The following is a 20,816-nucleotide window of genomic DNA, read 5'->3' as shown; positions in this document are numbered from 1 at the left end:
ACTATAAAGATCTGATAAATCTGACCTCAAATTCAAACACCAAGCAAAGCTTCCATGGAGGGCACTAAGTTGAGGGAAACTGCTGTATGTCATGGTCTACAGTAGGTCTAAAACTATGAAAAGCACATAATAAAATGTCACATTATATGTGCAAATGGCATTATAACTAGCATACAGATAGGACAACCAAGTGAGCAACCTATGATTTGTACACAGACAACTCCACTTCCACCTGAATCCATGGAAATTTCCACCGTCAATTATTTGCAGACTTACCTGAAAGTAAGCTTTTTTGAACACAATGGGACTTATTTCCAAATTAACATTTTAAGCATTTAACAGAATTTGTATACTAAACTGTAAAAGTCTCTAAGATGTTTACATGAAACAAAATATGCATTAAAATTATCAATAAGATTAACTTTCAATATACATATCACTTTTAATCTGAATATACAACATTGAACGTTACACACTATAAAGCTATATACAACAGAATAAAGTCACAAGAGATGAGCACTTAAAAACCAAACAAATCTTTGGAAAACATCCTAGAAGGGCTGGTTGAAGAATTTGCCTGGCACCAAAGAGATAACAGAGACACAGATGTGAAAGTCCGGGGTGGGGCCCAGGGATGTGAAAATTGACAGGTAGAAACATCCCCCCTCCCGCCCACACAATTGTTTCAGGGGTTTCCCCAAATATTCTAAAAAATTAGGAGGTAAATAAAAATGACCTCCCAATTTTTCAGATGCCCCCCTAGCTTTCACATCTCTGCACAGATAGCACTAGACAAACTACCTTGGGGTGAGAGTTCCAGGAGGCAGAGAGCCACAGCAGAAAAAGAGCCATGCAGAGTAAATTTCTACCTCACTTGCATCAGGATCCCCCATCCGAAGCAGCGGCCTGAATTCAAGCTCAGACTCAGATAGGAAGGGGCACCAAAGGCAGAGGTAAAACCAACTTCAGACCCAGTATCATCATTTGTCTTGAGTCAGAACTCATTGGATCAGGAGCCCTTGAGCCAGTGACCTCAAACTTGCAAGGAGTGGGTCAGCAATAAACACACCAGTGTCAGTGACTTCTCCCTCTGACCACTGCATCATTGACCCATCACCACTCCCCTGTCTCTGAGCCTTTTTCCCCTGGGGGTTCCCCAACTGGTGCCTCCCACCACTTCTCTGCTTCCAGCCACTCCACAACTTCAAGCTCCAGTTAGCCAACCTAGTTGCAATATTACTAACTGGCAGTGCTGTACCTCAAATCAGAAATGGATTCAGCTCCTTTATTTTATTCATCAAGTTTCCCCTTTATTGCAGTGACCCCTGAGCAACATTAACATAGTGGAGGCAGCAGGTAACAAAAAACATTCCTCAAGAGCACTTTTGTTATGGGAGCTAAGGTTCAGAAATGAACAGTTATTTACTAATCCAAAGTTACTTCTTGCAAGGAAATTTTCTTTGGGCAATAGTCAGTCAATTTTTTTCCAAATCCAAAATGATTTTTAAAATGAAGAGAAAAGGTTCTGACCAAAAAGAACAAATATTGATTTAACTAAGCCTTTTCATCCTATTTTTACCCATCAAGTTTTGTTTCAGTAAGGGCACCATACCCCCATGTTTATTATGATAGTTCTGTGGAAGTCATACCAGAATTGTTCTACAGGCAACAACTGCTTTACATGCATCCACTTGACGCACAACCGTGCACATGCACTTTGCAGTGATCCTATAGTGGTTGGAAAAAGGAAGCATAATGGGGAAGGGAAGGGCCATAATGGGGCAAAGCAGGCTTACGCTGACTCCACCAACGCACGCCAGGGTCAAAAATTGGTCATTGCCTGTAGTTGCCTTTGATTCTCACATTCTGGTGGGCTTTTTAGCCTTTTACAGTTAAATGGCTAGTTGCAGTTTAACCTGAGGAAATAAATCCTAGGCATTTTGAGATGCAAAATCTCTCTATGGCCCATTCAGTTATAGTTTTGTACTATAGAAGGGATATTCAACTACACACACACACTGCAGAATTTTGTTTATGAATGGGCATACACCAAAATGACAAGAGTTCCCCACATTATATATAGAAATAAAGAGCAGGGAAGGACTGGGGCCCCTGTCTGTGCCTGGAAAAGAGGAGTCCAGCTATTCAGAAAATGCCTTTTCATCACTTACAGTCAATGCATCACCATATGTATTTTGCACTGGGATATCCATATCAAAGTACTTAAGAGTGTGAAATGTTATTCAGCCCTCAGCCTAGCTTACTTCACAAGGAACTGTCAGGCAGAGCACAGAGGGAACTAGAGAGGAATTTGACCTTCGCTAGCTGTGGATATTAAGGTGTAAAAAAAAAAAAAAGTACAAGCTTTCACACACTAAGCAGACTCAGAAAAACAGTAAGACAGTTTTTTTCTGTGGGCACATGCTCATTCACACTCTTATATTTTTTTTTTCTTCAATGCTTCTTTGTGTATCAATATTCTGAATACCACAGAAGCTAAGCATCAGAAATGGGTAATGGAGTCGGGATGATCTGAGTTAGATCAAAAACTACATTACCACCAGTTATCCTATTGCCATGAGAGGCTTATTACACAGATATAATACACTATATGAGCTCCAACAAGCAAGTGCAATTAATCAAATTAAGGTTAGAACATACATTTTAACTCTGAATTACTTGCTCTTACCGATTTTAAGGTCAACCTTTAAAACTACTCCCATATTCCTTAATAGCAAATAAAATCCACACACAACACAACATTTTCTTTCTGAACTATGTATGTGTGCGAACTGCTTACCAATTCATGGGGAACTCCGGGAGTGAGTGGGGTGGGGGTGGGGGGACATCAGGCCTTTGCTGCTACTTTGCAACTTATTTGTTTGGTGTTACTCTTGAAATCATACCTTCAGCATGCTATCTCAAAGGCCCAAACCAAAGTTTGCCGTTATCCGTTTCAAGGCTGCTGCACAGAAGGGTCTTACAGCACCACATCATAAATGTACAGGTCAGTGGAGGGGAGGGGAGGGAAGAGAGATAGACAGAAATGCCACCCAACATAAGATTGCACTTCCCTTTCTCTTAAAGTACTGCCAGTGAAACACAAAGGAATTTTTCACGTTCACCGTCTCCCATTAGATCAATTAATATGCAGAGAAAGTCTCTAACACAAAGTTTAAATAATCATAAAAGGAAAGGTGGGGGAGGAGAAGAGAAGAGAAGAACCACCAATGTTCTAGAAGCTTCTCTAGACCTTTCAATCAATTTTATTTATATGCAAAACCAAGAGAAACTCAGGGAAAACACACAGACACACACACACACAAAGCTCCTCCTGATGCTAAAGCTCTCAATTTACTGACAGGCAAATGGCTTCATGCTGCCACTTAATCTCATTTCTTGCATAATGCCCTCTAATTAGCATATCAAAGTGAATTAATACTTCTAGGGCATTAGCAATGGGAAAAAATCTGCTCCAGGCTTCACAATAGCAGTTAAGCAAGAGCCAAGAAATCCTCAAAAAACACCCCAAACCACTTTGCATTGCAAAACTGTCCCATTTATTTATCCTTTCTCCCTCTAAACACTTTTACCGCACACTGTTTTACTACTGCTCACCAAACAAAATGATAATTGCCAAAAGTTACCAGCATCTGTAAGGGCCCGCATAGAATCTTAATTTAGATTGCATGGGAAGAGATCTTGAGATGTATAGGTTTGCTTCATGATGTATGCCAAAAAACATAACTTATAAAGGTTTTTAAAAATAAGGGGGAAAGAGTTTCATCCTTGTATGATACTCACACACAAATAAGCCCCAAAACATACATGTGAAAAACTACCTGCTTGACAGTAAGATCAGATATACAGGTTAAAGAATAATCTAAAGCATGGCAAGATGCCAAGAAGTGGAAATAAGAACTCCCACCCCAAATATCTGCTGCTTGAACAAACTCTTTTCATCCTTTCCGCCAGAGTTATCTGACTACAGCTGAAAATGGATTTCCCCTTCAGCAAGCGACAGCATATAAGTGCTAAATCCAACTCAGGTATAGCTTTAGAGCAAGGACAGACTTTAGTTTCTACTTGGCAACATTTCTGATCTTGATCAAACATAGTTAGCGATACACCTTGTAAGAAATACTGGATTCAATCAGATTCTCAGGAATAATTGCCTCACTTTCAACCAAAGAAGACTGAGCTCTTGGAGCCAGCAGTAACTGATGACGATCATTACATATAGCTGAAAAGCTCTATCGTTTATCTTGCAAAATATGCGTATTTTTTAAACGATCATAGGAGCTAGATATACAATATACATATGAAACAAGAAGAAACTCCAACTGAAAGGTTTGCTACATGTCTATTTTCTAAAAGACAAGCAATAAGCATCAAGGTTTGATGACAGAATGCCAAATTAGCACACCAATTTCCTTCTCCAACTCCCGGCTCAAGACAAATGCAAGTAGCACCTTCTGAGAGAGAAAAAATGCACAGGCTGGTGCAGCCTCACACTTCATTTGCCTCCATATGCAAGTCCCTTGTTTGACTATGTTGTATAGATAACACTGGAATAGCTGTAATGTCCAGTTGAAAAGTGTAATTTATCAGTTTGGTTGATGAACTACCCCATACATACATTTCTTAAACAGGGGAGGGAGGGAAAGCAGGAGGTGCAAAAACCAAACAGAAATTTCAGTTGCTCACATTAGTTATTTCTGTAAATTATTTATTCCAGTCCTAATCGGAACATATGAATTGTCTAGCAAAGAAATGCAAACATGACAAAAGGTCAAACTGGTGGTTAAAGAAGGGAGTGTGTTAGGTAAGTTTTTATCAGAACTGTGCTGATCATCTTGATAAGTGAATGACATTAAACATGACTGCTAGGAGAAGAGGAAGATCCACCAAAGCATTCTTCTCCTGATGTCAATTCATAGAAACATCTACATCTCATTCAATCAGTGATACACAGGGGGAGGAAGACAAAAACTACCCTGCTCTAGATTTATGTTAAGTTGCTGGTATACAACCTTATTAGTCATTCCCATGCATCTTAAACATTCAGCTAGCCCTGTTCTCTGAGGCTTGAAATGCTACAGAGAAGTTAAAAACAAACAAAAAACAACTAGATAAATATCTCACGCTCACTGTTTTGTACTCTATAAAATGAAGCTTTTCAGATGTTTGCGATACTGATTCCTATATATGCCTTTTGAGTAGCTTGCTGTCTGAATTAAATAAGGATCACATAATATTCACAGGGCACATAAATGGGCATTTCTCATTGAGCTGTAGGAATTCTCATCAAGAGCTGTAGGAATTGAGTTGACAAATCTATTAAAATCTGTACAGCAAGGCCTGGCCTAGACAGTCTCACACTAACCTATACCTAGCCGTAACATTAATTCATTTTTTGATTTGATGCAAAAGAGATCTAAGTTAGAAGGAACATTACAGAAGTATATTGGATGACAGCTCATAATCCATTTAAAATATTTTAAAATATGCAAGGATATATTGGTGTCAAAGCAACAAATTAAGTGTCCTCTTTTTAAAAAAAAAAAACAGCACAGAGACTGAGTTAAGCAGTTCTGATTATATCTTATAGGTTCCTGGAGAAGAAAATGGCAAGAAAAAGAAGAAGCGAGAGATCACTTCTAATCAAATTGCGGCTTATTCGGTACTTCAATACATCAAGGTCCTCTGGCAAAGGTGCAGTGCAGTAACAGGTTTGTAACAATCAAATATTGAAAGCACTGAGATGGTGGGCTTACAAAATATTTTGTATGTTTTTGTTTTTTTAAAAGAGAAAAACACTAATAAGGAAGGTTAAAGTAGAGATGAACACATATTCAAACTTGTTAGAGAACCACTACAGGAATAGCAATGGGACTTCAATGTTTTTGTGTGTTACATGAAAGATTTTTCTTTTTTTACTTCATTTGGTTTGTAGTAGTAAAGAATACCACTGACAGTGAGCCCTGCATTTTAATTTAATTCCTAACAGTATAGTACGGGGGGGGGGAGAGTATGGGGAAGATTACAATCCTCATTCTGAAGCAATTAAGGTTAAAACAAAATAACTTTAAACCAGCTGAACATATCACAACCTCATATTTACCTTCAAGAACAGCAACCCGGTCAAACTTTTAAACAGTTTAAATATTAGTCACTGGGGTTTTTTACCTCTACAGTGTCTGTGCCAGCTTGTGATTACTGAAAAGTTCAATGGAAACAGTTCTTTTGCTCTTTTAAGATGGAGACTTGTTACTTATTTTCAATATCTTACAGCAGAAGGAAATCATTAAGGTCTTGCTGCATTATACTGACTAGTCTGCATAACTACAAGAGATGAAAGTAAGACATATTCATGAGCTGGCCCTTGAACACCCATGTGGCTACAGAGAGATAATGGGAAATGTTCTCTGCGGAGTGGCATTACATGGCTAGTTACAACTGCAACAATAACACCAATGGTTTTAGCATATGTTGGAAACAAGAAGTTAACTCTATTGTTAATTTCAGTTCACATGTGTGACTAAGGCATTTCTATTAAGAGGGGAAACAAAACAAGTTTTTGATATGAGGACTTGAGACACTAAGGACTGGAGAATAAAAAATTGCTACTTTAAAAACTTTTAAATAAATTGTTGAGCCATGGAAACAAATCTGCAGACACCTCCTGCGCCCAAGAAGTTCATTAAGTTTTATTATCTCCCTAAGTCAGTCCCCGTTTATAAACCTCACAAAGGCCACAAATCTGGCAAGGTATCATGTATGCCATTAGGAGTTACTAGTGAATGAATGCGATTTAGGGTTGTAGTGGCATTAAATTAGGGTTTGGTTGGCAGCTGTCATATTTGACTCTTAAAGAAAGACAGACACAATTCTTTCTTTCACTCATACAAGCACACACACATTCACATGCAGAAATTTAGAACATATAGCTCAGATACTCAGTGGAAGACAGGAGTGCCTGGCGTGCTCTGGTCCATGGGGTCACGAAGAGTCGGACACGACTAAACGACTAAACAACAAAACTGGTTCAGATCTCAGTCATGAACAGTCTGCCGGGAAATGATTGCAATTCCCAACATGCTTTAGAAACCGTCAGAATTAATGTACTCTCATATTAAGTTAATTCAGATACATCGCCTTTGAGCTGGAGGCTGGGGTGATCAGACTAGGAACCCCTTAAACAAGAAGGGGTAGCAAACAAAACAAGCAACCTTAGCAAATAACTTTGGATTTTGCATGACAGAAATAAAAGGTACAGATTAATAGGAAAGCCGTAACACAATAGTAGAGGACTCCCAATGTTTTATGGTTCATTTTCTCCCATTGTGTTAAAAATCAAAACAGATGCCGTTTTGAGATGCCTATTACCTTGACCTGCCTCTAGATATCTAGATATCAGTGTCGGAGACAGAATATCATTTACAGCTATTTCTTATATTCCCTGCCCTTAAAAGAATACCCCTGTGTTTTTAAAAAGGAAAGATAAGCACACCTATCCAATCAGATCCTAGAAACATAAATGAATTATTTTCAACATGGTCGTTTATACAAATGGAAATAAACAATTACTACAGACAATTTTAATGATTGTGAAGTACCTCAGAACCCGAGAAGAGATACATATTTAGCCCTACAAGGCAGTACTTGTATGTTGTGTGGTGTGGTTTTTTTAAGTACAGTATGTTTAAGGATCTTGTGGTCAAATTTATCACTGACTGCAAATAATTCTAATTATCTTCAAAGATAAAAGCATTGCTTTTCAGTTTCAGACAGCACCACCCTAGATCTACCAGAACAAACAAGTCTAATATTACTGTTTTAGGCCAAGATTACTATGTGCCTCCCTTTTCCCACTTTCAATCTTACTTCTCCATTTTCCCTATCAAAGAGTAATGACAATATTATTTTTTTCTATGAGAAATGGAGGAAAACAAATGCTTCTCTTTTACTATGCTACATTTTTGTAAAGCAAAAGAAACAAAGAAACTGCCTGGAATTACTGGGATCAAATCACATAGTAGAATAGCAGAGGGGTGGCAGGGAAATGGGGCAGGAATTCCACTGCTACAACAACAACAACAACAACAACAACAACAACACACACGTCTTTATTCTGAAAGTTTAAAATTTATACGGAAACATACAAGTATATAAAAAAAGAACAGCGTAAAATATTAGGAAAGAAGGGAGTCCTAAGAGTGGATCAGAACACTGGAGGAAGATTTGGAAATCGCCTCTCCCCACCCCCACCCCCCACCTTCCAGAATAAGACAATACAAGATATGCAAGAATTTGCTTTCATGCTTCCCTTGCTAATGTGTACTCAGCCATTTCATCTCAGATGGGCAATCCTGAATGAGAGTTGCCTTATAAAAACTCATGGGGGTGGGGAGGGGAGATGCATTTTTCCTTCATCAATCACTCAACATATCAATTCCACCACTCCTAAGCTTCTTGAGTTGGTAAGGACTGCACTTCTGCGCAGATGGAGAAGCCATTCCTTTGTTGTTGTTGTTGTTTTTAATTTTTTAACATATATTTTAGAACATATGACATGCAACAATTAAACAAAATAAAAATAAAAAATAAAACAACTGCAAACACTCAGGGGAAAGTATCCAAATATGCTAACAAAGTTATGTCAAAGTGTATATGCCAAAACCATCACAGTTTAAACAGACACAAAATGATGCATAACAACAAATATTGCTTGATTTGTTGACCACAAAAGAGGTACTTTGTAGCAACAATTATTATTTACAAGAGTTTATATGAAGGCAGAAAGAAGGAACAAAAAATAATAATTAAAATATGTGCTTCCTGCATGCCAGACTGTACTTTAGATTATGAGTACTGTTCTACCATATACCTCATTATTTGTGTAATCAAGAAAGTTATGCCTCCATTATTTCATAGAAAAATATAACTTGTGGATGACAGAACAGCATTTTAGCTGGTGACCAAATTCACCCAATACTCCAGATAACTTATCAGCCTCTTTTCTTCTAGCATAGAACCTACGCCAGCAGTGCTTTAGCCCGGAAAAGGACTTTCTTTCTTCTGAACTCGCCTTTGACACTGGTCAACTAAACTTTTCTTTCAAATAGACAAGGTTTAAGCTGTCTGTGAATAAAATATCACAGGGACCCAAACCTACATAACTGAAATCTGCTGTTGTCAATACATAGTTTTTGCCTTCTGCCAAAAGAGAAGAGTTTAGTTTTTGGTGGTAGCTAAAATATTAAGGACACAGAGACTTTAAGGACTTTGGTTGCTCTAGACCTCGTGCTGCCCAAGAGGTCACGGGACACTTTCAGCATTTTCTTCCTTTTAGCTCCAATACAATCAGGGGTTGTTTACTATTAATGATTTCTCATCTCCTTGACTCCCCCACCCCCACAAAGTTCTACTGTAACAACAAGGCATTTTTATCATCATCTTTATATTAAAGAATAAGAAGTCCAACTGCTTGACAGCAGGATTGTTGTAGCATTTTTAAAGTAACTGCTATGCAAAAAGACAGACATTGCTGGATTTCCTGTATACACACAGAGGTACAGAACCTCTTTTAAAAGGCCTGCTTCTTGTTGTTTTTAAAAACTCACTGGCTTTTATATATTCCAGCATTTCTATTCTATCATGCACACAAGCAGTATGCCTTCCTTAGACATGCTTACACTTGCAGTATCTACCAGGCCTTTCAGCGTGCCATGCAGTTCGGGGGAGGGAGTTTTGGAAGATCTATACAAACAACAATACGCTGAAGTCAAGTGCCACACAGATGCTAATCGCAGTTAGTGACAACTCAGATCAAATGTCTCAAAGTAGAATTTTAGCTTTGTGAGCTGAATTATGAACATTAAGATATTTATCTCTTGTGGACCCAATTGTTGAGAAGGTGGTTTTCAGTCTCTAACACTTCATTTAGTGTGAAAGCACACAGCTCGACTGTCCTGTTAGCCTTAGTTCTACAAGATGCTTTCTCTGATTAGGTACTTTCTCTTTGACATGTTGCCCCCATTTTCAGAGGCAAAGTCTCTTGCCAAAAATATCCACAGAAAATATATGTACATATATGTATTTTCCCCCTCTGTGTAAAGATGTGCATAGAACACACATCAAGAATGTCTTCCCAAAGCACATCTGAACACCCATAATTTTCCTACAAAATGTGGGAGCTCAGAGCTATTGACTGACTCCTTTCAGTTACATATAAACTGGTACTGACAAAATCAAAAATACAAGAGTGGCTCAAGAAAGTTGCTGGCTCTTTCGGTCTCTCACACAGAGGGGCCACTGGCTGTAATTGGCTTCTCCAGCCTCTTGCATTGCTTCTTTAAGAAGCAGATACTCAAAACAAGGCAGAGGAGGAGGGGAAAGAAAGCCGGATCCTTGCTTTTACTTTCTCTGACTGCAGCGAGAGGGGGAATTTACCCTGAATAGGTGATACACTACCATTTTCATTTACATTTCATTCTGCAGCAGGATTATGAATTGTTTTTTTAAAAAGCATTCTTGATTGATTACATTCGCCTCTACCTCCCAACCCAAAGATCAGAAACAGACAAGGAGGTGATGATCAAAGATGGCTGCGGTTCCTAAAGCAGCTCTCCTAGAGCTCGCTGAGAGAAGTATATTGCAATGTTTACCTATTGGGGGGAGAGGGGGGAAGAGGTTCATTTCAAAAGCTGTATAACTTGTGGTCTCCTACCTGTTTTCTCTTTGATTTCACAGAGGACACTGAACAAAGCAGGCTTCATTCTGTGGCAGTTCAGTGCATGCTTTCTGCAAAATAAAAGATTTTTTAAAAGGTATTAGCACAAGCCTGACATCTTAATGCAAAGGAGGGGGAAATAATTTTTTACTGAAGTCTTTACATGTTATTCTTTGCATTCTGATCTACGCAAAGGAATAACTAAAGTTGACAAGGAGTAAGGGTATAGCTTTTGATGGGGAAGGCTGAAGCTAGGCTCAAGAGGGCAACAGGAGTGATCCCAATGTGGACAGAGTACCTACGTTAAGGAGAAAGGTAAGGATGTTTGAACTTTATCACCATAGGTGCAAACTGAGTTGGGGGTGGGTGGCAAGAGGGTCAACTGCCTTCTCCTTCATCAGGAAGTGAAGACTAAGTGACAAGAAGAAAACCCAGTCAACCCCAGCCGCCGTGCCTGCCACTTACAGCCAGGAAGAGATACCGAAGAAGTTTTTGTTTTTGTTTCATTTTAAAATTATCGTCGTTGTTTTTAAAAAACAAAACCCCAGAAACCTGATGTGAAAATTTCCTTCCATTTCTTCTCATGCATAAATCACAGCTTGTCAAAGCTTTCCAATTTGCTATATCATCATCACTGATTTATGAAGAGAGGGGATTTCCAGAGTTCAACTATATGCTTTGTTTTGTATTTACTGCAATTTATATTAAAAATAATAATTTCTTTTAAGGAAAAAAAAAGGAGGGGAGGAACTGTTTCTCCCAATCTCTTGCCCCCTGTAATATTTCCTCACTCCTTTAATTTTTAAATCAATCTAACTCCAGAGAAACACCAATTTGGGGGTTGTGCAGAGCACTACAAAGTTCACACTTCTTTGAAAGAAAACGCAAACCCTCCAAGGTGAGAGCAGCATGGGATGGGAGGCCGATTCTACCCCCACCCCTTAAATGAGGGCATCATCCTAATAAAGGAAAGGTTATCAGCAACAGCCCAGCTCCAAGCATTAGTGCAATAAGACAGATTTTGGGGTGGGAGGAAGAAATCTTTGCACATGTATATTGTGCTTCTTTTCTCTCTCCCTTATTCAGACCAACTCCGGCTGTTGCCCCTGGTCTGTGCCCCCCCCCCCACGCATTTCTCCTCTAGTATTAAAAGGGTTGTCTTAATTGCAAGAATATTTGGTCCCAGCAGGAGACAGCAAGGAGCGAAACAACAACAAAAAGCGCCACGCATATAAACACACACACGAGCGCACCAGACATACATACACACGCACGCGCGCACATGCACACATACACACACACACATATATATATATATACACAACATTGGGATTTTTTGTTTTAATGAGACCAACTTTGCTTGCGCCTCATCCAAGCTCTGGTCCGTGATGGTCATAATCTGGTGGAGGATGTCTCCTATGTCTTGCTTGCGGCCATCGCCGTCGGCCCCTTCGTGTCCGTGGGGAGGAGGCAGAGCCATGCCCCCCTGTACCGAGTGGCCAGCCAGGTTCACGCCGGCGAGAGTCTGCAACATCCTGGACTGCTCATCCATGCCTCCTACCGCAGCCCAATCAATGCACTTGGAGAGGCGGCAACGGAGGCAGCAGAAGAAGAAACGGCACGCCGGAGAAGGAGGAGGCGAAGGAGGAGGGAGGGGGGGGGAAAGAAGCGCTTCACGATAAGGTGGTTTTGTGCTTGGAAGATTGGGGGGGGGGGGAGAAAATGCAAGTAAATCTCTTGTTCTTGTAATGAATTTCAGTTCCTGCTCCTGAGAGAAGGGGGGAATCAGTGTTTGATATTTGACCGGATCTCCGTTGTTTATTCCACTCTCTCTTCTGCTTTCCAGAGCAGTAAATCACTCTCTTCTTTAGTTACAATCTTCTTTCATCACAATATTTGTGGTTCGGATAAACGGCCTTGATAAGGTGTCTGAAGTTTTCTTTCCTTTGGTACAAATCTTCACCCAAAGGCTTTATTATTTCCTTTAAGGGGGAAGGGGGGAAAGAAAAAAAAGTTAGTTGCTCGTCTATGTCTTTTCTCTTACTTGTCTTTGTTTTTGTTTTTTTTTCCTCCTTTGAAAACCCTTTTCTTGGAAACAGAGAGGACGAAAATTTTGTAAAAATGCAGCAAAGGGGGGAAAAGAAAAAAGAGGGGAACGGGATAAAACTTACTTTCAAATCCTTAAAGTTACGAGTGTGACACACGGTAGGGGATTTTAAAAATCACAATAAACCAAGCAGACACCCCCAGCCCCTAATTGCAACATTTAAAAAAAAAGACAAGAAAAAGTAGACAAGAAAATGCAGCCGGTGGGAGGGAAAAATGATTGTCCTTTCCCCGTCTCGGAAAAAACCACACACACATACATAACAAACGATCCCAATGTCTGTCTTGTCTGTGCAACGGATAGATAAAATAGCAGCAAAAAAGTTTCAACTTGTGCAAAAGAAAAGAGCGGATGTTGGGTTTTTTTAAAAAAGGGGGGAGAAGTAAAGAAAAAAATTAATTACACACTCTCTGCAAAGCAATGTGCAAAAATATCCGCCAGCTGGAATTTATGAGCCCAGCAGCTCAGTGACTGTGTGTGTTTTATGTTGTTTGATGGCCGCTTTGGTGAGGGATTGACAGTCTGCCAATGCCACTCACTCACCCTGCAGACGTGTCACCCTGTGAAGGAGGAGAGAAGCAGAGAGAGACTAGAGGGGACGTGGGAGCCAGCCGGAGCCACGCCCCCTTCCCCAGACTCCCCCTTCCTCCTCTAGGCAGCTGCTCCAAAGCCCCTCCCCATTGATACTTACACTACAAGAGCCCGCCCCCTCGGAACTCCTGGCTACTATAGATTCAGAACCAGCCCCCGCTCCAAATGTTTCGGCGATTACGGTATCCACAAGCGCAGCTGATATTTTACAGACTAATCTCCCACAATTTTTCTTTAAACTAAGAAGCCCTGCTGATTTCAATAGGATTTAACTCACAGCACCTAGGATGGCAGCCTCAGCATCCCTCCCCGGACTCCACCTCCGTTGGCATTTTCTGTGTCTGCAAGCATCTCTCCTTATTTCTTCCTAGAGCACCCCTTACTGGTATTGCCACAACCCCCACAAAACACTGCTCGAATCATGGGTAAGGCAGAGGCAGCCTAAATGCAACTGGCAACCCCGCGTCCAGATTTCTGCCAATTTTAACCAATGTTCCCCCTTTAGTAGCTGGGCGGGGCGGGTGCAACTAGCACGGAAAGAGAGGTCAGGGCCCCTTATTCCACTCAGGTAGTTGGAGGACTGCACACACCAGTTCTACCTGTACTTGTGGGGTTACTTTTCTATCATTCTGCATTTCCACTAACAACTCACTGATAGGCAGAAATACGGCAGGTGAAGAGATTTCTTCACCCATTCACCCTTCTCTCTCAGCAAGCAGGTATATGCAGCAATGGGGGAAAGCTTCACCAGGTGCACTTCTGGTGGTGGCCATGGAGGAGCCCTCATTCCTCCACCCCAGCTCCTTTCATTTTTTGACCCTCAATTTCCTAGAACACCCACTCAGCGTTCCATGCCAGTCCTTGCTATTTCTTGCCACCCCCTCCTCAATTTCCTGGACGACCCCCTCATTTTTCCACCCTAGCCCCTATCATTTCTTGACCATCCCTCAGTTTCCTGAAAACTCACCTCTTCCACCAAATACCGTTATTTCTTGACACCCCCCACTCAATTTTCATCCTTTCAGCCCTAATCCCTGTATTTTCACCTCTCTCCTAGTCCCTGCCATTAACTGACCATTCCTCAGCATATGACTCTCTAGCCTTAGCTTTCTAGGCTCTTAATTCCTGCCTTTCAAATTCTCCCCTCAGAAGCTGCCCCCGACCCACATCCCAGGCCCCGCCCTCCTTTACCCGCCCTCAGCCGTGCCTCGAGCGTCGCTCTTTTCGTCCTGCCCCTTAGGGGGCGCGGCTAATAACGTCTAACTCGCCACTCTTGAGGTTGTCTTGTTACCAAGGGGCGGGAAGGGAAAGAGGCGGGTGGAAAAGGAGGCGTGTCACGAACAGTTTTAGGAGGAAGCGGTGGGAGATACGTCACGCCCCTCCAGTTAGTTGGGGGCGGGGCCTAGACAAACAAAAACAAATAATATCACAAACACACACACACACAGAGACAGAACGTAAAAGAACCCCCACATAAAAGACCCAGATGTGCCGCGGACCAATCAGGACGCGGGGAGGGTGAATCTTAGCCAATCAGATGTGATTGTGGTGAAAGTAGGGAAGAAAAAGCTGCCTACGTCCTTCACCACTCCTACGCAGAAACACACGCTCTCCCCGCCCCTCTTCGCTGAGGAACTTGTGATTGGCGCGTTCGAACGGGCACGTGACGCGGCGCGAAGAAAGGGGGTTAAAAGAAAGCCGCGCTGCCCCGGCCTTTGATGATCACCATGGCAACGGCTGGCCTTCTGGGAGGTGTCAGCATAGGGAAAGGCCCGGTTAGTTGGGCCGCGGCGCATCTCCCCCGCGACGCGCTGTTGTTCGCCTTAGCAACCTTCAAACACCCTCCCTTCCCTTTGCCAGCTTTCTCTTCTTTGTGCACCTCCAGCCTAGGCGTGCTTACTCTAACTCGCTGTGCCCCTTGGGGCAGGCTGCCTAGCTAATATATTCAGTCTTGCAGGCTTCACCTCCCCGCTCAGGAAACTTAATGCAAGTCCGAAAATTTGACCCGCTTGCATGAGAGGCGTTTTAAGTCCAGCCTAGGCATGCTTCCTCGGAAGCAATACTATACCGGCTTTCCTACTTTTTTCTTCACCACTTCTTATTCCCAAGTAAGTGTGCTCAGAATCGCAGCCTAACAACAAGCATGCTTACTCAGAGGCACTACTTGCTTTTATTCAACTAGGCTTGCTTCCAGAAAAATGCAAATAACTGAATGCTGGACAGCACTATCCTATCTGGTTTACTACAGAAATTGCATCTGCAAGACTTCTCAAGCAGTTTAGGGCATTGGTCAAAAAGAAGTGCAACAATGAAACCATACTATAATAAATAAAAACACAATAAGCTTAAGAAAAAAACTAATGTAAAAAACCCAATCAGCTAGCATTCCATATACAGCACAAAATTAAGCAGCCATCATATTTATTTAGATCATTTATATGCCACTGAATACATTAAGAAATCTCTAAGCAGTGTCCAAAAAAACCTAAAGCAGCAGCAACAAGAGTTAAAATACACAATACAACCATTAATGCAATACCGTAAATATATAATGGCATTAATTCTTTCTGACAGCTTCTCTCAACCAGGGCCTAAACAAACACACAGTTCACTTTCTCAGTGGAAGTGCTGTCATTATTCTAGTTCCTCTGGCTTGGCTTGATTTTATGGTCAGGCACCAAGGTTTATTGGTGCTTCTTCAGGCTGACCACAATTGTGTCCCATTCAGCACAAGTCAGCTACACTGCACACACTCAGTTCCAGGCTACCACAGATTTGTTTAGTGCAGAACTAAAATTCATGTCTTTGGCATGGGAAGCTAAAATATATACAAGTTTTTCAAGTCATGTGATCAGGAAGAATCTGTATAGAGTCTGAGAGAAATGTAAGAACCTGCTGTAAAGGAAAACACCCCTATGGTTATCACCAATGGAAGCTATTACAATCAAGAGAATTAACATGGACAGACAGTGGGTGACCTATAGAGACTTACTGGACCTCTCAGGGAGGGAACCCAGATTGAAACCAATGGAAGAAATAAGAAACAGACTGATTACAGTACCACCAATTGTATGATATGTTTAAACTAGGTAAGAAAAATGGATTTCTGGACAAAAGCTCACAATTTGAAAGAGATTTATTAGAGAATAATGAAAAACTATTGTCTAAAATGTATAACCTATTATTGGAGTGGAAAACAAAAGATGAGCAGGTAAAGCTTCAAAGATCCATAAAATGAAAGTGATAAACAATGTACTGCAGTCACACAATCAATCAATCAATCAATCAATCAGTGGCTGAACTGGGTTTCATACAGTCACAAAAAAGAGCCACAAATACAAAAACGCAAAATAAATAGCAAAAACAGACCTCAGTGTGGCACTCAAATCGGAAGCCTAACACTCAAAACGGAGCACGTTTGGCTTCTGAAAAAAAGTTCACAAACTGGAACACTTACTTCTGGGTTTGCAGTGTTTGGGTTCCAAGTTGTCTGAGTACCAAGGTGTTTGAGAACCAAGGTACCACTGTATTTAAAGAGATGTGGGATTTTTTTTGTGAGTAGAAAATAATTATTCACAGTTGCAAATGCTGGCAGTATTAAGGTAAATTAAACAGTATAACATATTTAAAAGGGATGTAAAATGGGGGGGGGACTGAAATAGATGAATATACATAGGGTTTCCCCAGACATATCCAGAGTACTGCAGTCGGCAGCAGGGTCTGGGTGGAAATCAGGGAAAAATGGACGCACTCAAAAACTTTTCTTTCTGGATTTTCACGGTTTGAAATATGGCAACCCTACGATATACAAGAATATGCAGAAATTATGGGTAAATCAAAAGAACCTTGGAAGGGAAGTCACTGAATGTATGGGTATAATGAAAGATATTAATGTGGAAATGTAAAATCTGAAAACTTTAATAAAAATATTTTTTAAAAAAGAAATAACTAAGACCACCAATCTTCCCAGAGGGATTTCAAACAAGAACTTAAAAGGTCTGGAAGAAGTTTGAACCTGGTGCCAGAAAAAACAACAACCAATAGAGGTACAGACTGTGAGCTTTTCTACGTAAAGTATTCTGGGCCTAGGGAGCCACCACCAAAAGTATCCTCTTGCTTGTGGCTACCCTTAGCATGTTTGGGATTGCAATACTATAATACGACAGTATTGACAAGCTTGCTGAACTCAGTGGCACTTCTGAGTAAAAAAAGGAATAGGATTTCATGGTTGGAAATCATGAAAGCACCATTCAGCAAATGTGAGGTTTGCTCTCTGAGCAAATATGCTCTCTATTAGAGTGTAATCCAATAATACTGGAGTACGGTAATTTAAACTGAATGTTCATCATAGGAATCAAAGCATCATCTTCCCTGTGAACAGAAGAATGGTATGGATTGCCTTTAAAAAAACAGCAACACTAAAGGGCACTTTGGAGCTAAGCTATGTTGTAGAGCTGCTGTGATAGGCACAAATATGGGGGTTCTATAAGGATTCCAGCTTTTTTCTGAAACTGTTCCTGTTCCTTTAAAAGCTACACAGCTAGCAGAAGTACCGTAAAATATAGCATTTTGTTGGAGGGAAGTCCTACTGAAGTCCGTGAGGCTTCTTAATGCAGCTCGGATCCCTAGTTTGGAGGAAGTCAGATCTAATTCTTGAGCTTTACAAGAGAAAACATGTTTAGCCTCATACCTTTAAATCCATCCCCCATTAAAACCAATGCTTAACTGTGGCTGGATCTTGAGGGTAGGATCTTATGCATAGGTGAAAAGGGTCTATTTGTTACACTTTTTAATTAGATTATAAATCCATATTTTAACTATTTTCTTTAAGGTAAATATCTTAATTGTCCCTATTGATTCAAGAAAGCCTAGGTAATATATAGGGCAGCAGTGAGTACTTAAGGTACGTAGTAGTCAAGCCAAGGTAAAGATCAGCACCTTGGAGATTTAATCGAAGGGCTACAACCCAGCAAGCACTGCTGTTGAATCACTTCCATTAATTAATTTCAGTGGGATTTATACAGGACAGGAACCCTGCATATGCCTTTTAACGAAATCAGTAGAAGGATGCACAGAGGCAGTCTTTGCCAGAGCACCTTCACTTTGTAACAGAAGTTGTTTTCATGATGTCAGGATTTAAGGTGTCAGGATTTAAGACATATTAAAACTTATGAGATTCACCCTCAATGTACAAAAGTTGCCAAGCTCCAATCATACCTGACAATCCTTTGGGTTACATTTTTCTTTTCACTTCAAGACAGATCACATACACATTTTTTTTTTAAAAAAACCTGCCTGCCATATAAAATTTATTTTGTGGTGACTATAATGGCATGGCATGCTGTACTGTAAGTATTTATGAAAATATTTTATATGAACATTCTGTTTACCATTATTTATTAATGCCACATTTAAAAATATTACGCTGCAAATTTATTCCAATGTGTATTAGTAAATAAATTATGCTTGTAATTTCTAATGCATTTTTAATTATGAATTTATCCATGTCTGCCTTTATTTATGATTGCAATGTCCCTATTGCAGTGCTGCATATATAATTGGAGACACTCTTAATTAAGCATCCTTGGACATTGCATATGACAAAATGTTCTGAGTGTGTGATTATTTTTGTTTTTGAAAGGGTATCCAATAACTGGAATCAACAACTATTCACTTACCTGTTGCCAACTACTAAGGAAACAGGAGACAAGCACTGTTGTCCTATGCATCTTAACTCAAAAGTGAAAGCTCTGTTTTCAGTGGGATTTACTCCCTAATAAATCATATTAAGACTATAGCCTAAAAACAGCATTAAAACTGGCTAAAATCCTAAAGCACATTTACCTGGGACTAAGTCATGTTGAAATCAGTTAGACGTGTAGGATCTCAGCCAGGAATGTGATAGTTATAATGCATGGTAAATCAATTTATCTCTAGCTAGAGCAGGGGTTGGGAACCTGTCGCCCTCTCTAGATGCTGCTGGTCTACAACTCTCATAATTCCTGACCATTGGTCATGCTGGCTGGGGCTTTTGGTAGTCCAGCAGTAACTGCAGGTTTTCCATTTCTGAAATAGGCCTTTATCCAGAAATTTTGTATTTGTGTTTTACAGGAAGTACTGGTACATACTAAGATAGGAGCACACAGAATTACAAACAGTCTGATATGACTCTGCTTAGTTATTTAAATACTTTTTGAAAGTGTTTGACAATGAAATAAACTACCTCATAAAGTGGTAAACTCTCCTTTATTGGAGGTTTCTAAGCAGAGTTGATGGCCTTCTGTCATAGAATCTTTGGTTGTGATTCCTGCATGGCAAGGTTAGACTAGATGATCCCAGGAGTCCCTCCCAACTCTACAGTTCTACGATTCTGTAACTATGCACTTTATAAACTAGCACCAGGTGCTAGTGAGAGCCAGTGTGGTATAGTGGTTAAGAGTGGTAGACTCATAATCTGGTGATCCAGGTTCACGTCCCCACTCCTCCACATGCAGCTGCTGGGTGACCTTGGGCTAGTCACATTTCCTTGAAGTCTCTCAACTCCACTCACCTCACAGTGTGTTTGTTGTTGGGGAGGAAGGGAAAGGAGAATGTTAGCCGCTTTGAGACTCCTTCAGGTAGTGATAAAGCAGGATACCAAATCCAAACTCTTCTTCTTCTTCTTATCAATTATTTGACTACTTTTGCACTCGTACGGCGGTACAATGATTGTAGGTTTACTTCTCACTGAATAAAGGAGCAGCCAGCATGTTCTTTCCCTTTGAACTGCATAAGTAGAAGGGAAAGCATTGCTTGCATTTAAAATAAAGTGGAGACTCAGGAAAGGGAGAGGCGGGCATCAGTGCAGTGAACTTTAGAGTATTGGATAAGGCCCTGAAGACCTGACTTCAAACCCTCATTCATTCACAAAGCTCACTGGGTAACTTTGGGCCAGTACAGTGGTACCTCGGTTTAAGAACAGTCCTGCTTACGAACTATTCGGTTCACGAACTCTGCAAAACCGGAAGTAGTGTTCTGGTTTGTGAAGTTTACCTCAGTGTACAAACGGAAACCGAATGGTGGAAGGGCACTGGCCTTATTAAGGAAAGCGTGCCTCGGTTTAAGAACGGACTTCAGAAACAGATTAAGTTCGTAAACCGAGGTACCACTGTATCTGTCTTTCAGACTCAACTACTTACCATGGTTGTTTTGAGGATTAAATAGCGAAGAAAACATACATGCTGTATAGCATTCCATGGAAGAAAAGCTACATATAAAAAAGTAGTAGAATTAATTCAGCTCTAATATATTCTGAGAAGTAGGGCTCTTGCATCTTTAATAGCTTTGCAGCAAAGCGAAGTTTCTCAGGTGGTGTTCTCATACGCGAAGGGAAACACATGTTCA

The 20,816-nt window shown here is 40.5% G+C and overlaps 1 protein-coding gene across 9 annotated transcripts in view; it reads right to left on the bottom strand.

Moving 5' to 3' along the window:
• PBX3 (PBX homeobox 3) overlaps positions 1 to 20,816 on the bottom strand; it is a 240,123-nt gene that overhangs the window by 218,179 nt on the left and 1,128 nt on the right. For 2 of the 9 annotated variants that reach the window (XM_082207747.1, XM_082207753.1), the window contains exons 2-3: positions 12,091 to 12,717; positions 10,733 to 10,806 (exon numbers count right to left, since the gene is read on the bottom strand). In XM_082207747.1, the coding sequence (XP_082063873.1) occupies positions 10,733 to 10,806; positions 12,091 to 12,287 (271 nt within the window). In that variant the 5' untranslated portion in view covers positions 12,288 to 12,717. Of the gene's footprint in view, positions 1 to 10,732; positions 10,807 to 12,090; positions 12,718 to 12,906; positions 13,370 to 13,533; positions 13,558 to 13,710; positions 14,319 to 14,400; positions 14,600 to 14,624; positions 14,838 to 20,816 lie in introns of those variants that run through there. The other 7 variants (XM_082207749.1, XM_082207751.1, XM_082207748.1 and 4 more) reach the window with 7 other exon arrangements.

Source organism: Podarcis vaucheri, assembly GCF_965113315.1.
Source record: "Podarcis vaucheri genome assembly, chromosome: Z".
Taxonomy (NCBI): Eukaryota; Metazoa; Chordata; class Lepidosauria; order Squamata; family Lacertidae; genus Podarcis; species Podarcis vaucheri.
The sequence above is the reverse complement of the archived record's forward strand: the minus strand, read 5'-3'. Positions and strand labels throughout refer to the sequence as shown.